The sequence below is a fragment of the Hibiscus syriacus genome, unplaced genomic scaffold (genome assembly GCF_006381635.1).
Source record: "Hibiscus syriacus cultivar Baekdansim isolate YM2019G1 unplaced genomic scaffold, ASM638163v2 tig00013285_pilon, whole genome shotgun sequence".
NCBI classification, from domain to species: domain Eukaryota; kingdom Viridiplantae; phylum Streptophyta; class Magnoliopsida; order Malvales; family Malvaceae; genus Hibiscus; species Hibiscus syriacus.
In genome coordinates this window covers 222,753-247,879 of record NW_024062299.1, presented here as the reverse complement: position 1 = coordinate 247,879, position 25,127 = coordinate 222,753, and the positions used below count along the sequence as shown (strand labels likewise).

Below are 25,127 nucleotides of genomic sequence, written 5' to 3'. Positions count from 1 at the left end.
TGAAACTGTCATGTATTCTGTCTCTGTAGTAGACAAAGCCATCGTAGATTACAAAGTAGACTTCCAACTTATTAGGGCTTTAGCAAGAGTAAACAAATACCCAGTAGTTGATCGACGCTTATCCAAATCACCGGCATAATCAGAATCAACATATCCAACCACACACTGACCAAGTGTTTCATCCTGTTCAAAAACTAAACCAACATCCATGGTTTGTTGGAGATACCGTAGAATCCATTTCACAGCTTGTCAATGTCCTTCTCCAGGATCATGCATGTACCTTCTCACAACTCCAACAACTTGTGAAATGTCAGGACGCGTATACACCATTGCATACATAAAGCTTCCAACTGCATTAGCATATGGAACTTTTGCCATATACTCTTGTTCTTCGTTAGTAGGAGATAATTGAGAACTAAATTTTAAATGAGAAGCCAGTGGGATACTTACATGTTTGGTATTTTCATTCATGCCAAAACATTGTAATACCTTTCTCAGATGTTGTTTCTGTGTTAAACAAAGCTTCCCTTTCTGTCTATCTCTGTTTATCTCCATACCAAGAATCTTCTTGGCCTCACCTAGATCTTTCATCTCAAACTCTTGATTCAACTGAGCTTTTAATTTGTCTATCTCCTTTTGACTCTTCAAAGCGATCAACATATCGTCAACGTACAAGAGAAGATAAATGAAAGATCCATCTTTGAGCTTTTTCAAATACACACAATGATCATATTTGCTTCTAGTGTACTTTTTCCTCCTCATAAAGCTATCAAATCGCTTGTACCACTGCCTCGGAGATTGCTTCAATCCATATAGTGATTTGTTCAGCTTACAAACCCATTTCTCACAACCATTATCTTTGTATCCTTCTGGCTGAGTCATATAGATCTTCTCTTCTAAATCATTGTGCAAGAAATCCGTCTTTACATCAAGTTATGCTAACTCCAAATTCAACTGTGCTACCAAGGACAACAATATTCTAATGGAGGAATGTTTCACAACATGGGAAAATACTTGAGAGCTAAGTCTCGGAAAAAAATTGCAGAAAAGTTATGGGTTTTATTTTGTAAACTAGTGCATCTGTAAAGATTTTTATATTATGAGTTCCTAATCCAATCTGGAAATTAATTTTGTCTCCCAACTATAATCATATACTTGTTTAATATATGATAAGGTGAAAATACAGTCATATGCCTTGATTTGTTTCTTATACATCAGCTTAAGACTGCTTCTTCTTCTTTTTCTTCTTCTCCTTAAAAAAGGAAAAAAGAAAAGAAGATTGAGTTGTCATCAGTATCCTAAGATAACAAAAGTTGTCTCCGACCGAAAGTCTGCTCTCAAAATTTGACAAATTCAGGCTTGCTTTTCACCAAAACAAAGAGACGTAGGAAGAAATTAAATTAGATTGGTTTGCCATCATTGTCTTTGGGTTAAGTGTAAAAAATAATTACGTGCATCTACATTTTCTTACTTTCAAAGTTAATATAGTTGTGTGTCGTTTTGATGTTAAATTATACAAGATGCATATAGGTTAGTCTACTCCTTAAAAATTTACATTACTATAATTTAAATATTTTTACACTTTTTTATTGATAATATGTATATTTCTCTAAAATTTTATAAGTTTATTATCTTAAAATTTTATAAATTCGTCCTATAACTTAAAATATTGTATTCATCCATGAACATGTATATGAGTTCTGATCCACTTAAACCATGTAAAACTCTTTTAGTTTATATATATAAATAATAATGTTTAATTACGATTCAAATAATAATGTTTAATTAGGATTCAAGTGGTATGCTTAGATAATTTATATATAAAAATAGATTCAAATTTTCTAGTACATTTTTAGGTAAGAGATCGGGGGTGGATGCACTAAGCCCCTTAGGGGTCAAGTGCATCCCATTATTTAGGGAAAAAAAAGTTAAATTTAGTATAATATGTTAAAGAAAAATAGAAAAATAAAATTTTTTGCACCCCTATTATTTTAAAGAAAAAAAAATTAAAATTTTAAACCACCATTCATAAATTTATGGATCCGTCACGGTAAGAGATATGAATATTCTGTTATATTTGGCTTGAAAAATTAGCAAAGTTGACATCTTTGGTTGGTGGCTAACTTGTACACATTGGAAAATTCTTTGGTAGGTTACCCACAACATCGGTGGTGGCATTCTGGGCATCGATAGATTGGCTACATGAAAAGAACACAACGAAGAAGATGAAGAAGAAGAAGAAGAAGAAATAGAGCAAGCCTTTCGAACAATACATTAAACTCATTTTCTTTGTATTTTCTTTTTCTGTTTTTTTCCATCACAAATGTTTTTCATCATCAGTCGCCACTTATATCACCATCTTGTTTGTACGGCTGCAATTTGGCTTTGGGCAAACTACATTTCCAGGTCAATTAATTATTAGTCAAGTTTAAAAATATATATAATTTAATCATTTAATTCAATATTATTACAAACATGTCACTATTAAATATTAGATGATATAATTAAGTGGTCAGGTATAATAACATTTTTAGTCCTCAAAATCTATTTGAGTACCCTATTAAATCGAGTTATACCAAATATGATATTTTCAATTAATCCCAACTATGTATAGTTTTTATTATTATTATTTATAACTTTATGTTTTGAGTAATATATTTTTTTATCATTGTATTCAAATCTAGCATTTTCATATTATAAAATATAAAATTAATTTAAAATAATTTAAAAAATAATTTTATATATGAATATTGAAAAATAAAATATATGCAAGAGGACTATAACTATAAAAATGGATTTCTGTTATTCATTTTATAGTAATTCTGAAAGCAGAAAGAACAAGAACAAGAAGAGCACCTTCTTTAGGATCGGTGGTGGCATTCTGAGCAGTAATGGATTTGCTGCATGAAAACTACCAAGAACAAACATTTCGAAATCGTCTTTCTTTTTCCGTTTATTTTTTCTATTCACAAATGTTTCTCAGCATCAAACACCACTTATGTTAACATCTTTGGTCAATATAAAGATCCCAAAATAACTCATAAATTATCAAATTTGAATAACTTCATGACAGACTTCAATGAGGAGAACTATGTAAGTGAGCAAGTTGGTACTATCCGTCGGGATGTGAATTATTATTGGGGGAAAAGACTTCGTCTATGTTTTGGTCAATGTAACCAAATTAAAAGCTTGAGGGCCAAGTTGTAAATTTTCTCAAAAATATTCTATTTAGGCGGCTGACGTTGGACTTCTCCACCTCCACCAATCTTTTTAGACCTAAAACTCAAACATATTTTTGAAGGTGACAGATATATGTTAATAATATATATATATATATATATATATATATGGTATGAAATTAACATAAATAACATTTTAGGATGGACGCCATAGTAAAATAGATAATTAACATAAAAAAAATTTTGAATTTCAGAGTAAACACTAACATCACTTACATTCGTCATTGTTGATTCTATTTTCTTTTAGACGCTCATTGATTCTCTTTTATTTGTAATCACTCATGGTCATGAGATATAGATTCTGGTTGAGTTATGATAATCATCATCATAGTGTTTTTAGACCGTCATTGATTCTCTATACGAATTGTTTGGTTGAATTTTTAATCCTATACTTCTAAGATCATATTTTATTTTTGGATAAAGTACACAAATGGTCCCTCGACTATAAGATATTGCTTTGTTGAGTCCTTAGACTATTAAAAGTTATAAAATGGTCCCCTGACTATAGGGAGTTACTTTGTTGGGTCCCTCGACTATTAAAATTTATAAAATGGTCACTTGACTATTCATTATGTTTCTAACTAGTCATTTTTTGTTAAAAAATTAACGACAGCCTCAATTGGATGTTAACTTGTTGACTGAAATGTGACAAAATATGATCTCAATCTCAAACGACTATCATATATCAGTTAGTATGCTAGCATCCATGTCAGAAAATTGTTAATTTCTTAACGAAAAAATAAGAGTTGGAAAATAATGAATAGTCGGGTGACTATTTTGTAACTTTTAATAGTCGAGAGAATCAAAAAGCAACTCTATATAGTTGAGGACCATTTTGTAACTTTTAATAGTTGGAGACTCAACAAAGTAATATCCTATAGTCGAGGGACCATTTGTGTGCTTTACTCTTTATTTTTTGATGACCAGTTTGTATAATTTAAGTGGTGATAGGTCTGGTTTTTGTAGTTTTATTGTATTTTCCCTATTTAATAAAAGTATAGACTATAATTAATTAAAAATATTGTCTTTAAATACCCAAACTTTATAATGTTGTTATATGTATATTACAAGACAATCAAAATAGAAACGATAGTTCCTAGAACAACAAAGTTGGTAGAGTGAAAGAAACAGCACAAATTCTATATGTTTTTCAAGACGTATGATATGGAATTATAGCAGGCTCCGAACAAAAAACTCTCACCTTCCTTCTCCGATGCTCTCCCTGAAATCGGTAATATTTACCGGCGAGAGTATCCGTTGATCATCCGCCCCCGAAAGAGTCGTAATCTTACTCTTGTTTTTGCTGCCGCTGTGATCGGATGCATTGGATGTTTGTGATTCTTCATTCATGAAGCTGCCCGTTATATCCTTATAATACCAGTCAGTTATATAGCTCGGTTTTGTTGTGACGGTGCTCACTTCAATATCTCCTGCAAGCATAGCAACGACGCGGGACATGGGTGGCCGCATCGACGGCGATCCCTGAGTGCATAGCAGTGCTACCCTTATCACTCGTAGAGCTTCGTTTTCGTCGAAATCCGCTAATGTCGGATCGAGCAGGCTCATGAGTTGGTTATTTTCAAGCAGAGTCCATACCTGGTAACAAATTAATAATCATGACTAAGTACTACTTGAACAAATAGTACTGCAAAAGGAAAATTTTACTTCTGAATTACCCATTCAAGAAGATAAATTCTGTCATTTTCGATCGTATTATATGAGTTTGGCCTGCCACTTGTGATCTCCAATGTAAGAACACCGAAGCCGAAAACGTCTGCTTTCTCTGTAAGATGGCCGAGCATTGCATACTCCGGTGCCAGGTAGCCTCTTCAAGATGTAACATTACACATGTTGAATGATGTTTACTGATAAACTACTAAGGTAGGATTGAAGAACGAATTAAAGGGTCAAAAGATTGTACATCGTTCCGGCTACGCGAGTGCTGATGTGCGACTTCTTGTCATCGTAAAGCTTTGCCAATCCGAAGTCGGATATTTTGGGACAGAGCTCTGCATCAAGCAAAATATTACTTGCCTTGACATCCCTATGAACAATCCTTGGCCTAGAATCCTCGTGAAGATAAGCTAGCCCTCTTGCAGTTGATAAGCAGATATTGAAGCGTGTTGGCCAATCAAGATGCAAACCATTTTTTCCTGCATTTATAGTGCAAGGAATCTCAAACAGTTGTTTCAGTAATCACAAAGGAAAGGCACTATAATATCGTATTAGAATGCTCTTATACCGAAGAGTGCTTTATCGAGGCTTTTGTTCTCAAGATACTCGTAAACAAGGAGGCGCCTATTTCCTTCGATGCAGCATCCGTATAGCTTGACGAGATTACGATGTTGCACTGCTGATATGGTGGCTATCTCAGTAACAAATTGATCCTTCCCCTGGTTTGATGCTACTGAAAGTTGCTTCACAGCTACAACTCTCCCATCAGAAAGTGTACCCTAAATGCAAATAACTTAGTAAAATTGTGAAATAAATCATCTTTTCTCAGTAATTTCATCATTGTATGACATTGTTTACCTTGTACACAGGTCCAAAACCCCCTTCTCCTAACTTATTAGAAGGACTGAAGTCTTCGGTAGCGGCTTTTAACTCGGAATAACTAAATGTGTTCGGTCTGGGGCCTATGCCAAGAAGCACTGCAGAGTCAAGTAAGGTAATTAGAATGCAATAATTGCATATATGATTTATATATATTGATACTCTTACCTTCCTCATCCTCATCTTTTTTCTTCTTCTTCAGATAGATAATTGTACACGTAAGTATCAAAGCCAATGCCACCACAGAAACTGTGACTCCTGCAATCAATGCTGTGTGGTTCTTCTCTTTACGATTTCCCGGCGGTAACCCACTGACGGTTGGTCTGAAATCTGAGAAACGAAATCGATGAAACAGAAACAGAAAGCTGAAGATAAGCACATGAAGCATTAATTAGTACATAAACATGTCTTACTTGGAGTTACACTAATAGCCGAAATCGATGGACCGTAATAACCATCCTCCGGTGTGCAACAAGTCCCCTTACCAGCCCAAAACAGGTGAATTTCAAGGTGGTTCTCAGTTACATTAGCAGTGAAACTCGGAGTTACTGCTCTCTGAACACCACCAGCCTCTCTTGATATATCGAAATCCCTTAATGTACGGTTTCCCTGAATATAAACATCGAAAACTCGCCTTCCTAGACTCCTCCAAGTCTGCGAGATTCGGTCTTCGAAACCTGTTTCCGCAAAAAACAACTTCACAGTATAAAGCCCGTTCTCAAGGCCTAGACCATAGTATCTGAGTGATCCAGGGGATAGCCTCGAAATCTGATACAGCTCCGGAGTGTTGGTTCTTCTCACTTGTCCTCCATAGTTTTCCACATACAATTGATTTAGTCTGTCTGCAAACAAGCCTACAGTGCTAACTGCCCATTTCTGTGTACTGGTCACATTAAACGTTGCTGCGCCAAGAGCAGTATTATCGGCCTCAAATGTTATCCCATCGGAAATCATCTGCTGCCCGCCGCACTTGATCGAGAAGTTTGCATCTGCCGATTTCGATACCGAAACAGATTAGCAGAGAGTATTAAGCATAACAACAGATACCGGTTCGATAGTTTCGGATAGTACATCGGGGAGCATTTCTAAAGCATGGGAAGCTTCTTTGAAGGCAGTCTAATCCTGGTAAAATCCTGAGGAATTTCAAAACAATTTCTTTATTAGGAACTTTAAAAGAATGCATTCCAAGAAAGCTTAGGAGACAGGAAAATCAGATGCTGCGCAAGGATAACTCACCTTATGCTTGAGCTGTTAAATGTGAAGTTGTTGGCCACGAGGTTCCTACATAAAATTCCATGAAACAAGCTTTTATTGGTATTGAATTCAATTGATTATTACAGTTGTTAAAATTCCATGAAACAAGCTTTAGATACAGACAGTTGCAAGCCTGGGTTCACCCAAGACGGCAAGTTCCCTGAGAGTAAATTGTATGATAAATCTCTGCATATAGGGGCATATTGGCAGAAAGTAAGTATGGATCATGAACATATCACCAGAATCATAACAATAAAAACTACTTTTACTATTTGATGGTTAATATCAGGTTGTTAAAAAGTAACTCACATATTCTGGAGAGTTTCACTCTTTTGGCTCGGAATGGCACCTACTAGACTATTGTTTCCAAGAAACCTGGCCATTACAATATCATGAATGAGATTAATAAAGTCGTAATTTTGGAATATATGCATTGGGATATTATCTATGAGTATTCTCTACGTTTATCCATTGTACTTTTAATCCGTGGAAATAGCAAAGTCAAATCATGTTAAATCTCGTCTCTTGTGTGATTTTTTTTTATGTTGATCTCATTTTATTATTTTTGCTGCTTATAAATTCCTAACACTTACAAGTCTTGGAGAGAATCCATAGTGAACAAAGCACTTGGAATTGTGCCTGTTAAGTTGTTGAAACTCAAATCCCTGCAAACAGAAAGTAATTAGAAACACGAATATCACAGATTATTGAAGCAGTTAACTCTTGGATAAAAACTTACAGCTTTTGTAAAGACTGTAATTCTGTGATATAAGATGGCAAAATACCAGTGAGCATGACATTTCTTAGAACCCTATAGGAAATGAAAAGAAAGGATAAATTTAGGTAAAAAAGTCTTTTTCCCCATAAAAAGCAAACTGATGAATTCTAGGAGAATGCTTAACTTACAAGTCAGTCAAGTTCTTTAGATTTCTCACGAAATCTAGAGAAGAACTCCCATTGTATATATCACCAATTCGCCTACATAATAGACAAGCATAAACAACAATAACATGCGTACGTACATACATGCATGCATGTATCGTGAGTGAAATGTGTGTGCACGCTGGCATGCATACATGCAATATGCATGTCTCTACTTACAGAGAATTCAATGAGGTTAAATTGGCGAAACTGGATGGTATCGGTCCTTGAAAATTATTCCCTTGAAATCTCCTGTATAAACATTTGACAGACCAGTAAAACCGATGAACACTCTAGGCAAAGCCATCCTTCATGATGAAGATTATAACCAAGATGTTTTGATGAATTACAATGCTGTAAGCTTTGTCCAGTTATTTCCAACAAAGTCTGGTATTTTGCCCGTGAATGCATTGTCAACTCCCCTCCTGAAATTCAACAAAGGTTGCAATTACCAGGGTAAGGTAAGGAGGCAACGTCATGCTAGAATGGACGAGAAATTTTATATTAAGGAATAAACTTTAAAAATTTTAGAAGGAGATAAGTTATAAAATTATTGGGACGAAAATAAATTATCAATAAAAAATATAAATAAAATATTTAAAATATAAAATAATTTGAAAATTTCAGTTTGCGACTTCCTCGATGACGGCCCCTCGGTCCATCCCTCGAGGCATGTTGCAAAAGGCAATAGGGAAGTGTGTTTCTTACACAATTTGCAGGTTTACTAGGTTAGCGAATGAAGAGGGAATCTGACCACCCAATCCGCAACTGTTAATGTACCTGCAAAATTTATAAACCAACCATTGCTCTTATAATTTCACAGGATATATATAATCTTTAAACACAGTCCCCTACGAGAAACTAAAAAAATATTTAGAACTCACAGTTGTTCGAGGTTGAGTAAATTACCAAGCTCTGGAGGCAGTGTTCCAGATAAATTATTGTTACTTAAGGACCTGCATGAGATTGATCCACACATGATATCTTTGAGAAACATGAAAAAGAAAATACACATTCTTACAGCATATAGAGCTCCTTGAGATTTCCAAACTCCTTTGGAATGGGTCCAGAGAAAACGTTGTGTGCCATAGACCTATACAAGGTTAAAACAATTAAATAACTCAAAGAAAGAGGTATTCTTCGGTATTTTCATTTTTTAAAAATTTTATAAATTCGTCTCCCTAATATAAAATTCCGTCAACTAAATGCTTTTATCATATAATCTGTGAGTACTCACAGTAATCCTAGTCTAGACATATTTCCAATGAATGCTGGCAAAGGACCAGAGAAGAAGTTTCGATCTATCTTCCTGCACCGCAAAACTATATAAATGAAGATCAAAGGTGAGGAGAAAATAGAGAGATAGAAGGAAAAAGAACATTCTTACAAGAAAATCAGAAAAGGCAAATCCAAAAGCTCAACAGGTAACACTCCTCGCTTATCTAGACCAACTAATCTCCTGATACAAGTGTTTACAACATGTAAAATGTTACTGATACAAATGATGTATTGATTAGCATTATTAATGAAGTTTTTTTTTGCTGCCTAAAGATATGGAAAGTCAAATGCTTAAACTTTATACTGAAATGTGAAACACCCATTCCAACCTAGTGTAATGAAAAAAATATTTATAATGTTTGATTGAATAGTCATTTTAGTCGCTATTTCTTTTTGAAGTATTTTGGTCCCCACATCTTATTTTGATCAAAACCGTTAGTTGATTAACGATCAACGCTTGCCGCCGATATATTAAAGATGAATTTTTACATTATGTAACATGAATGGACTAACTTCTGGCTAAAAATATCCTTATTTTAACTGTCATACTATAATATTGAATGCAGTAATGGCTTAAAAATATTGGAGAAGAATGAGAGAGAGAGAGAGAGCATACAGTCGAGTAATGTGGCAAACAGTGTTGGAGTTGAAAGAACAATCACATCTAATAGTAGGGTTATTAGAAGGATCCTCAAGCACCGAGTCACTTTGGCTGAGAGCAGCTCCACTGCATGGCTCTCCACTGTGATTCCATGTATCCGCTGCTTGTGTATCCCATTGTTGGAAGATTGAGTTCAATGCCCTCACTGTTCCCCCATTCATTAAACTAACATCATCTTAATTGAATTCAGTGTGTACTTTTCAGAATTATCACCATAATTTATCATTCTTCTCATACTTTTAAACTATGATATTACTAAGTAGTTTCTGATCTTATACGATGCATGAGTTCATTTAAAGTTCTTAACTAAAGCACTTGAATGAGTAAAAAAATTGTGTTTCACATTTATTAAGATTGAGGACTGTTTCTTATTCAATAAAATTGTTGCTGAATGTGATGACATTGTCTTAGATAGGGTTGTTTTATAATTAAAAATAAAAATATTATGTTATTTATAATAATAAATCTAATATTATTATCTTGTGCGTAATTCTTTTGACACTTAACCCAAAGACAATGATGGCAAACCAACCAAATTTCTTTTCTCCCACGTCTCTTTCTTTTGGTGAAACGCAACCTGAATTTGTCAAATTTTGAGAGCAGACTTTCGGTCGGAGACGACTTTTGTTATCTTAGGATACTGATGACAACTCTCTCTTCTCTTCTTTTTTCCTTTTGTAAGAAGAAGAAGAAGCAGCAGTCTTAAGTTGATGTATAAGATCCAAATTAAGGCATATGAGTGTATTTTCACCAAGAGTTATCATATACTAAACAAGTATATGATTATAGTTAGGAGACAAAATTAATTTTCAGATTGGATTAGGAACTCATAATATAAAAATCTTTTCAGATGCACTAGTTTACAAAATAAAACCCATAACTTTTCTGCAATTTTTGTCCGAGACTTAGCTCTCTAGGCCGATACATATGATATATATATATATAGAGAGAGAGAGAGATAATTACTTGTTATATGCTAACTACATATGATATATATATATATATATATATATGTAACTATGTATGTACAAGGAGAGAGAGAGAGAGAGAGAGAGAGGGAGGGAGGGAGGGAGGGAGGGGGAGAGAGAGAGGGAGAGGGAGAGAATACCTTCAGAAGGATCGGTGGTGGCATTCTGGGCATTGATAGATTGGCTACATGAAAAGAACACAACGAAGAAGACGAAGAAGAAGAAATAGAGCAAGCCTTTCGAACAAGACATTAAACTCATTTTCTTTGTATTTTCTTTTTCTGTTTTTTCCATCACAAGTGTTTTTCATCATCAGTCGCCACTTATATCACCATCTTGTTTGTACGGCTGCAATTTGGCTTTGGGCAAACTACATTTCCAGGTCAATTAATTATTAGTCAAATTTAAAAATATATATAATTTAATCATTTAATTAAATATTATTACAAACATGTCACTATTAAATATTAGATGATATAATTAAGTGGTCAGGTATAATAACATTTTTAGTCCTCAAAATCTATTTGAGTACCCTAATTAATTCGAGTTATACCCAATATGATATTTTCAATTAATCCTAACTATGTATAATTTTTTTATTATTTATAACTTTATGTTTTGAGTAATATATTATTATTATTATTATTATTGTTATTTAAAACATGTAATAGATGTAATAACGCATAAATTTAACAAATCATATACATACATGAAATATGATTTCATGTAAATGAAAAAAAATTGAAATATATATTAATTAATGTAAATATAATTTAGAATTAATTATAAATTTAGAGGAATTGATGGACGTTGTAAACAAGAGGAGGGACACCTCATTGTCATTGGATAAGAGGATCATTAGACTTGAAGACTTTAGGAAGGAGACCAAGAAGACTAGAAGTTGTGGAGTCATATCATATCTTGATAAATTAAAGTTCATAGAGGATAAGTTCAAGACGAACATTTATATCAAGAAAATATCCAATATGATAGTTGAATTATTATTTTGTATATTATAACACTTTCGATTTTTATTTAACCAATTTGACACGTACTAATAGTGATAACCTAAATTTCATAATAATACACAAAAGTTATATATATATACAAACACAAGATGGACACTTACTATGTTATTATACGCAACAATTAAGCAAATAATTATAGTGTACTATGCCAACATATATGATGGACATGGCAATGGAGGAGGAGCAACCATAATCATTTCCTCAAGCATTAGCAAAACTTTCTTCATGGTGGGTCTGAGAGAGATGTCTTCTTGAATGCACCAAAGAGCAACCATTACAAACCTCTCCAACTTCGTCTTCTCCATTAAGGCCTCTGCGTCGTTCTCGACAAGAGCGTCAACAACGCCTTCCGAGAAGCAATCGCAAGCCCAGTCTGTCAGAATCACTCTCTCTTCTTCACCAACATCCATTGCTACATTTCTTCTACAACAAATGATTTCCAGCAGCAGGACACCGAAGCTATACACATCGACCTTCACGGTCACGGGCACGGTCTTGAACCATTCGGGTGCTACATACCCTTTCGTGCCCCTAATGGCAGTGTTGGTAAACGATTGGTCGATGCCTAAAAGCTTCGACAGCCCAAAATCAGAGATCCGAGCCTCGTGGTAGTCATTGAGAAGTATGTTTTGAGGCTTTATGTCACAATGGATTATTTGGGGGCTGCAATCCTCGTGCAAGTAACAGAGTCCTCTAGCGATTCCCACTGCAATTTGTGTCCTTTGGTTCCAGCTTGGTTTCAGATCACCAAATAGAAAGCTTGCTAATGTCCCATTTCTCATGTACTCGTATACCAGCATTCGATATCGACCCTCGTCGCAATATCCGAGCAGCTTGACTAGATTCCGATGGTGTGTTTGAGCAATCACACTCACTTCAGTTCTGAATTCCTTGTCTGTGTCCTCAACCACCCTGTCTAACTTCTTAACCGCGACTTCGATCGGATCTTGAGAATCTGATTTGATTACCCCTTTATAAACAATGCCGAATGATCCCCTTCCGAGCTCTGTCCCGAAACCATTAGTGGCATCCTCAAGCTCCTTGTAACTAAAACACCTTAAGCTGCTTTGTATCCCATTTTTGTTGCTGTGGTTTCTTGAAACCCTTTTGTGGTACAAGAAAGATGATGCCATGCATAACAAACCAAGTAATACAAAGTTGACAAACACAGAGCTACCTAAGAGCACTGAAATCAGAACTGTCAATGAATTCCGGTTCCGTTTTTCATATACCGTCGATATAATCGGAGGATTTCCGTGAGCAAATTCAGGTTTACGTACTTTAACAAAGGCTATGGTATTCACTTGTCTGTCCTGTCGCCCATAAGGAAGTGGCAGGGTCTTCTTCACACAGTCTTTGCCATTGTTGAATATTGCCACTGTACAAAGACAATCCTGCAAACAATAAGCCTTGCAGGCATCAACACTGCAAGGGCTAATCACCTCCTGGTCGAAAGTCGGCCAATCCGTGTTTTGTAGTTCGTCCAAATCGTATAAACCTTCATGAGAACTCTGGGGATCAGCTTCACAGCCCTGCATGAAATCTGCTCGGCAATTACCAAACTCATCGTTCGGATCGGATAAAGAATAGCCCCGTGGGCATTTACACTGTGGCCTTTTGTCTGGTTTAAGCGTGCAGATACTGTTGTAGCCACATGTTCCACTACCGAACCGATTAAATCCTGTAATGCAGATATTATCTGGAATGGTGGTACGAACACTCCAGTTTACATTGCTGCTGATGGGATTCTTTGGATAACTAGAAAGAGTCAAAACTCCATCAAAATTTAGGGTTGCTCTATGATAATAATCTGCAGAATGAACACCATCATCTTCTCCGATGAGTGAATGTCTCTGGTTGTTTCCTCTTAGTACGTAAAAGGAACCATCTTCATCTAGCCTCACTTGATAGCCCGAATTCGTCTTATTTGCTTGATCATCAGTACCACTAGTGTAGTACGCAAAATAAAAAAACTCGGATTCAATATTAATTGTATTGAGCAAAGCATTCCCATCTTCACGTAGCTGGAACTGGAATCTTCCCTTCGAGAAGTTGTTCTCTTTTTGCCGAGAAGAAAGCTTACCACCCCTTTGGATGACCTGATTCGGTAACAGCGTATCGGTGGGATTCTCGAAGCTCTCCCACAGGGGCTCGGAACTACTGCCGTAAACCACGAAATTGCCTGTATCGTTCATTCTTGCAAAGGAAACATCACCGATGGCGAACTCGGATCTCCATATCAGTTGACCTTTGGGATCGGTGAGGACCAGTCCTCGATCAGCGGTTAACTCGACCTTGGATCTTCTTGGAGCTTGTTTAGTTCCGCTTGCGTACCAAACTATGGTACGTCTTGGGATCTTGTAATGCCATACGGCGAGTTGGAAAAGGTCATTATCGTTTTCCAGTTGCTGAAATCCCATGGCGAAATCACTGGAGGGAGAAACCCATGGTTTTGCATCCCGAGTTGCTTCGATGGAGCTGCCAACCCGAATGTTACCGCCGGCACTACTTTGAGCGACAACAAGAGGTAGGAGAAGCAATAGGTAAGGTGAAAAGAAAGGAAGGAAAATTGAAGCCATTGATAAACTTGTAGGAAGCTAGAGGAAATGAGTTGCTTTAAAAAGAAAGTACTAAAATATAGTGGTTAAGACTCGAGGCTAGTTTCAGTCCCGTTTACTTGGTCCATACTATCATTCACTTTTGCAAGAGGAATTATCACACTGATTTTAAACTCATTAAGATTTAAGCACGAGATAAATATTTGCAATTATTATATTTTAATAGTTTGAAATAATTATAAAATAATAATTATTCAGAAATTTTCAATCTATTTACAATATATATACTTTAGATACAATAATAGCTAAAACTCGATCTTTTAAAAAAGTAAAATTTTTTTATTACTAAAATCATCTAATAGGTCGAATAGAATAAATTATACTTAACTTTTAACATGAAGACTTAAATTAGTGAGTTGTTTTATTTAAATATTTATATTTGTCTTAATAAATTGAGTTTAAATTTTTATAAAATGATATTTTTACTAATGCTTGATGTTATTAATATTGTTGATAAATATTAAGATAGTTTTTTTGCATATATAATTCGAGCGTCAAGTACTAATTCCTAGCGTTGAATCATTCAACCCTTTGAATTTTCTTTCCAGGGTAAAAGATAGCCAGTCAAGCTTAGAAGAGTTGTCAGAAATTAATATGGTAGAGCCTACTATTGACCATTTGAACTTGTGGTCTGCCCACGATGTAAATGGAATAAAATATAAGCTTAATGTATTAAATAAATGTAAAGGTAGGTTCAGTTCATTAACTCTGAATCAACAAAGAGCATGACTGAATATAGTACGGGCCAATTATTGAATGCACGCGCTTTTATTTTGTTTAATCCAAAGTATAAAATTGAATATTTAATTTCTATGTAGTAGAGGGACTGATATCAAAATTAGACCTTTTGTTTTACATCTGCAGTTCAAATGATGCTTATCTAGCGTACCCGCGCGCGGTTTCGCGAAATATTTGAAATTCAAATCACAAAAAGAAAAATAATACTAATAAGAAACCTTATTTGTCCAGTTTTCTCGCGCCAAAAAGAGCCAGAACACACGGATCGATACCCTAAACCGTCCGATTAGAACTATCATCCAACGGCTATAAAGGAACCTCCTTCAGCTGTAAATAAACAAAGGTTCCGTTGTTGGAAATCAATCCAATCCAAAATCCTGGTTTGACAGAGAAGGAAAAGAAAAGAGAAGAGAAGAATGTCAGGCCGCGGAAAGGGAGGCAAAGGACTGGGAAAGGGAGGAGCCAAGAGGCACAGGAAGGTTCTGAGGGACAACATTCAAGGGATCTCGAAGCCGGCGACGCGGTTACTTACACCGAGCACGCTAGGAGGAAGACGGTTACTGCAATGGATGTGGTTTATGCTCTGAAAAGACAGGGCCGAACTCTTTACGGCTTTGGAGGTTAACTTCGTCTGGACTTGGTTTTTGTTTTTATTTGGATCAAGTAATATAAGTTGAATTTCGATTCATAAAATTCGTGTTTGGATTGTCTCTTTTCTTGTTTGGTTCCGAAGAAAATCAGCCTGAAACTGTTTAGGGTTTCCTTCACCCCGCTCACCCATTATCGGGCTCATTAAAAACTATTGAGAGTCAAACATTTGAACTATCGCAAGATCACTGCGGTACAAAAAGGTTTTTTCAAAGCTTGGCGATTAGAAGTCACTTAAAATAGAAAATTTGTAAGTGTAAAGACAAATCAGAGTTTTTGGTAGAAGTTGTTACATGTGTAATTTATTTGTCCAATTGCTCGTCAAAAAGAAAATGAATAATGTAACTCTTCAAGAAGCGGAGTGGAAAAAGTAAAATATGATACGTTTTATAGTGTTTCGAGGCATTATCTATGCTCATGCACTCCAAGCTCACTCTTACCTCTTTCCCTGGTTTATCTCATCCCTTCCAAAACAACTGAGAACAAAATTGATTAATTCAGTAATTCTGAATGCTATAAATGGTAAACTGAATTAACTGAAGACGACCTGCATATGAGAACACTCTACTTGTCAACCTTAAAAATTTAGTTGACCCTTATTATCATATATAATGGGTAAGGGGAGATAGGATAGTAGGTTGCTTTCAAAGTCAGATTAATAGTAGTTTCTGTAGGAGATCTTCGAATTATAAAATATCTTTCGTTGGACTTGATCTCACGACCTCAAGGTTAAGAATCTTGTACTCTGTTAACTGAATTGGATGTCATTTTTACTTGTCAACGTTAAAGTCTGGTGATAATCCTCTCAATAAGTGAGATACAATCTCTAATCGTCAACCTCTTAGCAATAAAGGGAATATCAAAGACACAGTTTTTCACTCCTAGTCTTCGCGACATCACAAATCTTATCAAGCATGGACCCTTCCATTCCACACGAGGAGAACTCCGAGTATCCCAAATTCAGTTGCAATCTAAAAAAGCTATGAAAAAACTTTTAAAACAATCCGGAGTATCCCAAATACACTTAATCAGCAGCCGCTTGTAGAACCGCTATCTGATCCGGAGGAAGAACGTAAAACCTCTGTTCCAGGGGTGTTTCTCGGCCCATTTTCGCCGGTGCATCTGCTACCCCATTTCTCTCTCGATGAACATCAACCACCTGCACCCTCTTGTCCTACACAACCATTTGTTTAACCAACACATAACCCCTTAACCAGTTCCACATCTAATTGGTAATTCTATACGCTTCCAAGCTATAAGTTTCTACCACTACTTGAATGAACCCCAACCTGTAATACATATTCATGTTTATCTTCCCAATATTTTCTGTAAGATTGATCTTTGCACATCAAATCTTTTGGAGAACTCTTCCTCCAAGAATAAAGACTCGAGATTCCGGAACTATGTATCCCTCGGAAAGACACGACCCTTTGACATAATCTTTCCTAGACATCACGTGATCTATCAGGACCAAAAACTATTGCTAAACAATCATATCTATTGAGTCTACTAACTTATGAATAGTTATATATAATAATCCTACGCCTGATATTGATATTAAGATCACTACAAAATCTCTCGATTGAGATTGAGAAAAAGATAGGAAACCACTTTTTAACTCTTTACTCCTCTACCTCTTTATCAAGACAAAAAATTTAAACAACGGACAATCATTATCATTACCTTAAAAATACAGTGATTTATTCATATATATATATATATATATTTTATTAGTATATAGTGATTATAAAATAATATATCTATTGAAAATTTTTATTATTGACAACACACACCATATAAATATAACTACTAAGATCCAAGATTTTAAGAAAGAATAGCACTCATATTAACCACTAAAAATACTTAATAAATTATCTTTTTAGAATTTATAAATATATACTATGATTGCTAAACATAATTATAATTTAAAATAATATTTTAGATTATTTTATTACTTTTAAGAATTTTCAAATGTTTTTGGGTTTCTATTGATTAAAAATAAATAAATTTCAACTACTTTATTGTTGCTATATCAATATATTAGAGGAGAATTAATATGATTAATAATAACAACAATTATAAAAGTTTAATTTATCATGATTTTTCAAAGAGAAAATCGCCCCAGTGACCAAAAATACCTTATAATATACGATTTTAATCAACTTTTTTTGGATTTGCCAAAATGATCAATAAAATCGCAACGCGATATCAAAATCGCAACGCGATTTAGAAAATCGCAACGTTAAAAAGAAAATCGCAACGGTCAAAAGAAAATCGCAACGCGAGCTTCCAAGTTCGCAACACGATTTATAAGAAAATCGCAATGCGATTGATTGAATCGCAATGCGATTTATAGAATCGCAATGCGATTTATAGAATCGCAATGCGATTGAGAGAGTCGCAACGCGATTTAGAAGAAAATCGCAATGCGACTGAGAGAATCGCAATGCGACTGAGAGAATCGCAACGCTAAAAAGAAAATCGCAACGGTCAAAAATTTTGTTTCTTAAGAATTTTCTCTAAAAAGATAGTATTCGCGCGGACGTGTCGAAGACACGTATTACCACGACCACGACCACGACCCGACCCGAGACGAGACGGCGGCGGTGGCGGCGCGCGAGAGTCCCCCTTGTCCTCTTTCACTCAACAAGGAAGTGCAAAATACAAGCCTTAAATATAATTCCCAATAGTGTTTCCAATACTATGTGGGATTGAGCATTACCAACACTTGTTCCCAATATCATTATTCTTCATAAGTTATCATCCATTACAATATGAATTATCGATAATAAATTAATTCATTTTAATAAGTATTTAAAATTATAACTTGATAAATACATGAAATAATTCTATTATTAAATAAAAAATATTTTTTATATTAAAATTATTGAGATAGATATTTACTATAAAAGTAAAAGATTTTTTTTTCACGTACAACCTCTATGTGAATTAGTTTCACAATAAGGTATCGGTTATGCATTGGATTCTTTCGTATTAGATGGTCTTTAATAAGATCATCATCATCATTCTTTTGTTCAACAATACCATATATTAATGAGGTATATTGGTTCATTAACACGACTAATTCATATTGTAATGGATGATAACTTATGAAGAATAATGATATTTGGAACAAGTGTTGGTAATGCTCAATCCCACATAGTATTGGAAACACTATTGTGAATTATATTTAAGGCTTGTATTTTGCACTTCCTTGTTGAGTGAAAGAGGACAAGGGGGACTCTCGCGCGCCGCCGCCGCCGCCGCCGTCTCGTCTCGGGTCGTGGTCGTGGTCGTGGTCGTGGTCGTGGTCGTGGTCGTGGTCGTGGTCGTGGTCGTGGTCGTGGTCGTGGTCGTGGTCGTGGTCGTGGTCGTGGTCGTGGTAATACGTGTCTTCGACACGTCCGCGCGGATACTATCTTTTTAGAGAAAATTCTTAAGAAACAAAATTTTTTTAACTATTCTTTTGACCGTTGCGATTTTCTTTTTAACGTTGCGATTCTCTAAATCGCGTTGCGATTCTCTCAGTCGCGTTGCGAATCTCTCAGTCGCATTGCGATTCTCTTAATCAATCGCATTGCGATTTTCTTCTAAATCGCGTTGCGAACTTGGAAGCTCGCGTTGCGATTTTCTTTTGACCGTTGCGATTTTCTTTTGACCGTTGCGATTTTCTTTTTAACGTTGCGATTTTCTAAATCGCGTTGCGATTTTGATATCGCGTTGCGATTTTATTGGTCATTTTGGCAAATCCAAAAAAAATTGGTTAAAATCGTATATTATAAGGTATTTTTGGTCACTGAGGCGATTTTCTCTTTTTCAAATAAGAATCCAACTACTTTATTATTAAAAATGAAGACTCGTTTAATTTTAAGGTATAATAAAAGAAGTTAGGCCTTTAAATCGAAGTTTAATTTGAAATTTCTCTCTACTAAAATATTATTATAGTTAAATCGTTATATATTTATGAAACTTGGAAGGTTTTTAAGTGAATAAAAATTTTAGCAACTTAAATTAATTTTTTTGAAGGATATATATATAATTGAAGGAGATACTTAAATCACTACTTTAAGATATTTACTATTTTATTAAATAAATTTGTAACCAATTAAAGAAAATTCTAATCTTTTAATGACGACTTAAATTAAGACTAAAAAGGGCAAAAATAGACACAATGAAAAATGCAATAAAAAGTAAAATTTTAAGTTGACAACTGAAAATATTATATTATTTTTAATATTTTATATTCAACCGAAAATATTAGAAAAATATAACATTTTAAGTTACACCCACCTTAAAATGTTTTACATTTTTTTATCATATTTTCAGTTGTGCTTGTCTCTATTTTTTAACCTTAAATTTGACTGCCGTACCGTATAACTACCGTTATTTATTGTTTTGTCCTTTTATCCCCTTAAATGATTTGATGAATTTCTTTACTCTCATCATCAAATAAAATCGCAAGCTAAAAGAAAAAAAAATTAAAGAATTTTCGATAAGCATCTATTTATCACAGACAATTTTGATTCACCACTCATTTAGTTTCCCTTGCCTCATCCCATGACAACATACCAAATCATACCTGCTATCCATCTACTTCGATCAAAACTATGAACCAAATGAGTTAAGATTCCATCAGTCCTCAAAATCTCCAGCATTTTCCAGTAAATAGTTTGCTGCCAATTCCTCGTTTCGATCGCAAGCTAAAAAGGCTTCAATGACAAGGGCTCTATCAAATCCCATTGCTTCAAGCTACAAAGAGAACAAATTATCGATGTTGAAAGTTCGAGAGGATCCAAAATAAAATAGGGGGAAATAGCTACTGTTTCACATACTCGTTCAATAGCCTCCTGTTCTGCGGGGGTAACATTGATAGCATGAGGCATCTCCTGGTCAGCCTGATCAAACATGTCCCTGAAAGCACCGACTTTAAATTAACATTAATAATGATGCTAAGTCGATTGCCTGGATGACATGATGATATCGAATAAGTACTCACCCTTCAGAACCTTCGAGTGGGTCATTTATTAACTGAAGAAATTCTGCCTGATGCTCTTGAATTAGGCTTGAAAGCTGGGGGTTTTGTTTTCCAAGCTCTTGTAGCATGGGCTGTCATCAGAAGAAGCAAATCAAATCCGTAACAATAGGATATCATAGGTGTTTTGCTAATTATTAAGGGGTATCACACATCTGCTAGATATTAAATTTCATACGGTTTTATAATCAAATTGAGTCTTTCCTTTAAGCTAGTATCATCACCTGGTTTTTTTTGTTTCTTCCTATCTGTTCAACTTATTGCAAATTGGCTTTCAGGTTGGATGCTTAATACTAGTTAAAACATAGAGATGCAAACCTGTAGAATTTGTGGGTTTGATTGCACCAATGATCGCAAAGCTTGGAACTAAATGCAAGCAAAGATGCAATTAGTATTTGTGAAAAACTAAAATCTTCACAGTTTAAGAGAAAAAATGATACGACACCTGTTGGTTGTTTCGGAGGAAATCCAGGGATCCATCTCCACCAGCAGCGGCACCAGAAAGTGTTTCCTAGTATTATTTCAGCAAGTTGGGAATACGAATAAAAAACCAGCAACCCAATAATGTGAAAAAAAATTCTGTGATAGAAGTAAATAAAAAATCTAACATTTTACCTGAGGAAACATATTAATGGTGATGAATTAGGAGCCCCTGAAACAGGAGCAGCAGGGGCTGCAACAGTTTCAGTAGTCTGACTTGAAGAAAAATTAGCCACCGGCACAGCCACTTCTGCTGATTGAGGAATTCCCTGAATATAAAATAAAACCATAACCGCATCCAAACGAATACAGTAGTTTAGTGTTAGAATATATACATTCATAAAGTTTTAGACATACAGAATATAGATAATCCACTGCTCGCTCAGGGTTGTTATAAGCAGCTCGAAGTGCACGTGTTACTGTTTCCTTGTCCCAATTGCCACCACCCATATCCATCAATTGTTGGATAGTCTGTTCAAGATTATTTCCAGCAACTAAATTGGAAGCAGCTTGACTATAGGTATCGATATTCTGACTGCAACAAGTTAAGAAAAAGGATTTTCCAATTACTTCCAAAATGTTCAGAGGAAAGTAGATGTGGTAGGAAGGGAGTGAGGGATTCATTATACAATTCTTTTAAGGAAATAAAGAAGGATGAACAATCAGATAACACCTGGCAGTTTCTTATAACATCTAGAAAACGGAACTATGTACCACAATAATAAAGAAGCTGACAATAACTCAATAAGAGCACTAGCCAATAAAGCAAACTAAAAATCGGCAGATTATTTATCAGTTGACATTTGTACTGCTACGCTCAGGGGGGAAAAACTGAAAGGTTAGAATCTCATAGGTTAAAACTACTTCTATGGAGCCAGCCTAGGAGAACAAACATAACCTTCACATCTTGTACTTCTTCTGGCTTCAATTAAGGATGTGTTGATTGTCAACTTTAGTAATTAGAAGGAAAAGATGCCAACTTTCCAAGAGAAACATAACTACTCCTGTAGGAAGGTAATGAAATGACTGAATCTCGATGTAATTCTTAGGTATGATCATACAACTTCAGTAATTAGTGTCTAGCTTGCTTACCAGAAATTTGAATATTCTATTTTTATTTATTTTCCCTAAATGTTATTATAACAAAGTTCTTTGCTAAAAGTTGGAAATACCAACCAAATGGAAATCAAAAGAGTCCCTAGCAACTCCTATTTCTTGTCTCTTTTCCTCGGGTAGCAAAAAACTAGTCATAATAAGTGGTTGTAAATACTCGCATATCATAAGATTTAATATTAGGAAATCCATGCGCATAGTTTCAAGAATCTATTGATCCAATATACAAGTACCACATACTTGACCATAGCAGTATCTGAAGTAGATGTGGTGCTCTTTGATGCCACCCTACAAGGATAAAATGTGATTGCATTAGATGAGAGCAGCTTATCTAAGGAAAACGAAGGGAGGGTTGAGGACGTCTATGCTACTCTGAATCTCAGTTTTTCCTATAAGCACCCCTGTCCACCACATATCCAAATATGGTGTTCAGGAGGAAGAAAAAATTTCAGAAAGAACTTACTGTGCTTGTGCAGGAGCTACTGCAGCAGGTGTAGAATTAGAATCAGGTGCAGTTGTAGAGGGAGTTGATGAAGCAGGCTGTTAGGGAAGCGAAGAAAAAGTTTTGTTTATAACATAAAGCTCAATTTAAAAAGGAAAAAAATTATCAAAAGGAATTTGGAAACCTGAGCTGAAGAGGCCCCAGTTGAACCCAAAGACTTGTTCTGTAAGAAAAACCAACAAATAAGTAATATAAAAAAAACATGTACATACAAAGGGGAATTAAGCTATTAATTCAAAATTATTCCAGAAATATCAAACTACTCTACTACACAGAAGAAACCAATTAAAACAATCATGCAAAAATGTCACACCGAATGTTGAAAGCGTTTTTTTCTCTTGCAAATACAGGTACTAAGCTATTATTTCAAAATTTTGCAGAATGTAAGCTTCTCTATAGTACCATATACACTAATTGCAAACGATAAAGGCGACTTGCCAACACCAATTGCAGGAGAAATCAATTCAATAACAAAAATCAACCATACATAAGAATAAATAATTTATGAAAACTACAAAAGAAGTTGCATTGCTTAAAACACTTTTTCATCAAATTCCCATCTTGGAGATTAATCACGTACCCAATTAAACATCAAACGTAAAAACATAAACGTAAGAAATACGTTAATTAAAGAATTTTTATTTTATAAATACCTTGCTAAGCATGACTACCACAAAGCCATCTTCGGAGACTTTACTATCAGCTAAAGTGGTTTCATCCTTCAAAACCTTCCCATTATGAATCAAAAGCTGTTGCCCACATGGATAATTGTCTTTCCCTTGTATATCTTCTATGCTTTTCTTCACTGCCATAACCTATTTTTTTACATATAAAAGAAGAAGAAAATTGAACCTTTTAGCTAACTCTTTAAACCCAAATAGTAACATAATTGAACAGGAACAGGAAAGGGGAAACGAGAAGGTGAGAGAGGACATTACAGTATCGTTGGGCTGAACCCTAATCTCAAAGTGACTGCCTTTTAGGGTTTTGACTGTTAGCTTCATTTCGGCGAATTGAGAGAACAAAAAAAGGCAGGTAGGTTGTTTCAGATTGGGGATTTGAAACACAGAGAAAGGATAGGGAACCCTAGAAAGGGGACTTTATATGGATGCAAAGAAAATCACAATATCTAGGGAAATAAGTTTTCTTATTATTATATATTAGGGTATACTATACCCATATCATTATATTTTAAGTGGTATACGTTTATACTATTAAATTTTTAATTACTCTAATTATAACATTACATTTTAATTTTAGTTTTAATTATACTACTAAATCCTTAAAATTCACACGACGTGAGAACATAAACAAAGTTGCATCGATTTAGTGCGATAATTGATGGTTAAACGATATTGTTTTAGATACTAAACTTGAAAATTGTATCGATTTTATCATTAAATTTTTAAATAATTCACTTTAAAAATAGTACTTTTTTCTCGCCGTTGACAGTGAATAATCACCCATTTGATCATAATTTATGATAAAAACAATATCAAAACATTCGTGTTTCACTTATCTTTCTTTTCTTAGGATTGATCACATAACTCACTCAAATCGATAAAATTAAGCAAAAGAAAATTGTTAATTTGGGGGGTTTTTTTTTGAGAGTTTTCTCGGATTTGATATTTTTAGGTTGTTTGTCTAAAAATCTGAATAGTGAGAAACATTATTTTGACAAGACAAACAATATATCTCAAAACTAGTTCTATCGTATGATCATCGCAGGATATCATAGTATTAGCATATCGAATTTTTAGATGAATTTTTTGTCGATTTTAAGTGGTTTTCGTGGAAAATCAATTCAATGAGGAAAAAATAAGTGAAATTTGAACATTTTTTATATTGATCTTGTTGCAAATGCCGATCAGTGACAGACAACGATTGGTTATCAGAGGCGATCAGAAAAGTTTAATACCTAAAATTGAATATTTTTCAAGTTCAATGGCAAAAGCGATAAATCCCAAAAGCTTAATGCCTAAAACAACGTTGTTTTAGACATTAATAGTCTCGTAAAAAATGATGTTATTTTTTTCACATCATCACATTGACTAAAAAATCTATCTACATAATCGTGTCATTAAAATTTAATAG

General features: G+C 34.7%; 2 protein-coding genes, 1 long non-coding RNA gene and 1 pseudogene across 3 annotated transcripts in view; all 4 read right to left on the bottom strand.

Moving 5' to 3' along the window:
• Positions 1-1,134: 1,134 nt before the first annotated feature.
• On the bottom strand, positions 1,135-24,122 carry LOC120205940 (annotated as a pseudogene).
• On the bottom strand, positions 4,305-11,156 carry LOC120205942 (probable LRR receptor-like serine/threonine-protein kinase At1g56130). The gene is made up of 23 exons (XM_039205696.1): positions 11,015-11,156; positions 9,862-10,051; positions 9,355-9,426; positions 9,205-9,276; positions 8,989-9,060; positions 8,852-8,923; positions 8,676-8,747; positions 8,318-8,392; positions 8,148-8,219; positions 7,953-8,024; positions 7,786-7,857; positions 7,640-7,711; positions 7,356-7,421; positions 7,170-7,232; positions 7,029-7,073; positions 6,864-6,925; positions 6,206-6,781; positions 5,961-6,122; positions 5,772-5,890; positions 5,482-5,692; positions 5,161-5,392; positions 4,916-5,066; positions 4,305-4,835 (listed from the first exon to the last, which is right to left on the bottom strand). The coding sequence occupies exons 1-23, from the start codon at positions 11,133-11,135 to the stop codon at positions 4,437-4,439; spliced, it is 3,120 nt and encodes a 1,039-aa protein (XP_039061627.1). The 5' UTR covers positions 11,136-11,156; the 3' UTR covers positions 4,305-4,436.
• On the bottom strand, positions 12,046-14,481 carry LOC120205846 (G-type lectin S-receptor-like serine/threonine-protein kinase RLK1). The gene has a single exon (XM_039205633.1). The coding sequence runs from the start codon at positions 14,479-14,481 to the stop codon at positions 12,046-12,048; it is 2,436 nt and encodes an 811-aa protein (XP_039061564.1).
• The window catches only part of LOC120205944, a 24,863-nt gene continuing 15,511 nt past the window's right edge, over positions 15,776-25,127 (bottom strand). Inside the window, exon 4 of the long non-coding RNA XR_005524066.1 lies at positions 15,776-15,889. This is a non-coding gene — a long non-coding RNA (uncharacterized LOC120205944). The remainder of the gene's footprint in view (positions 15,890-25,127) is intronic.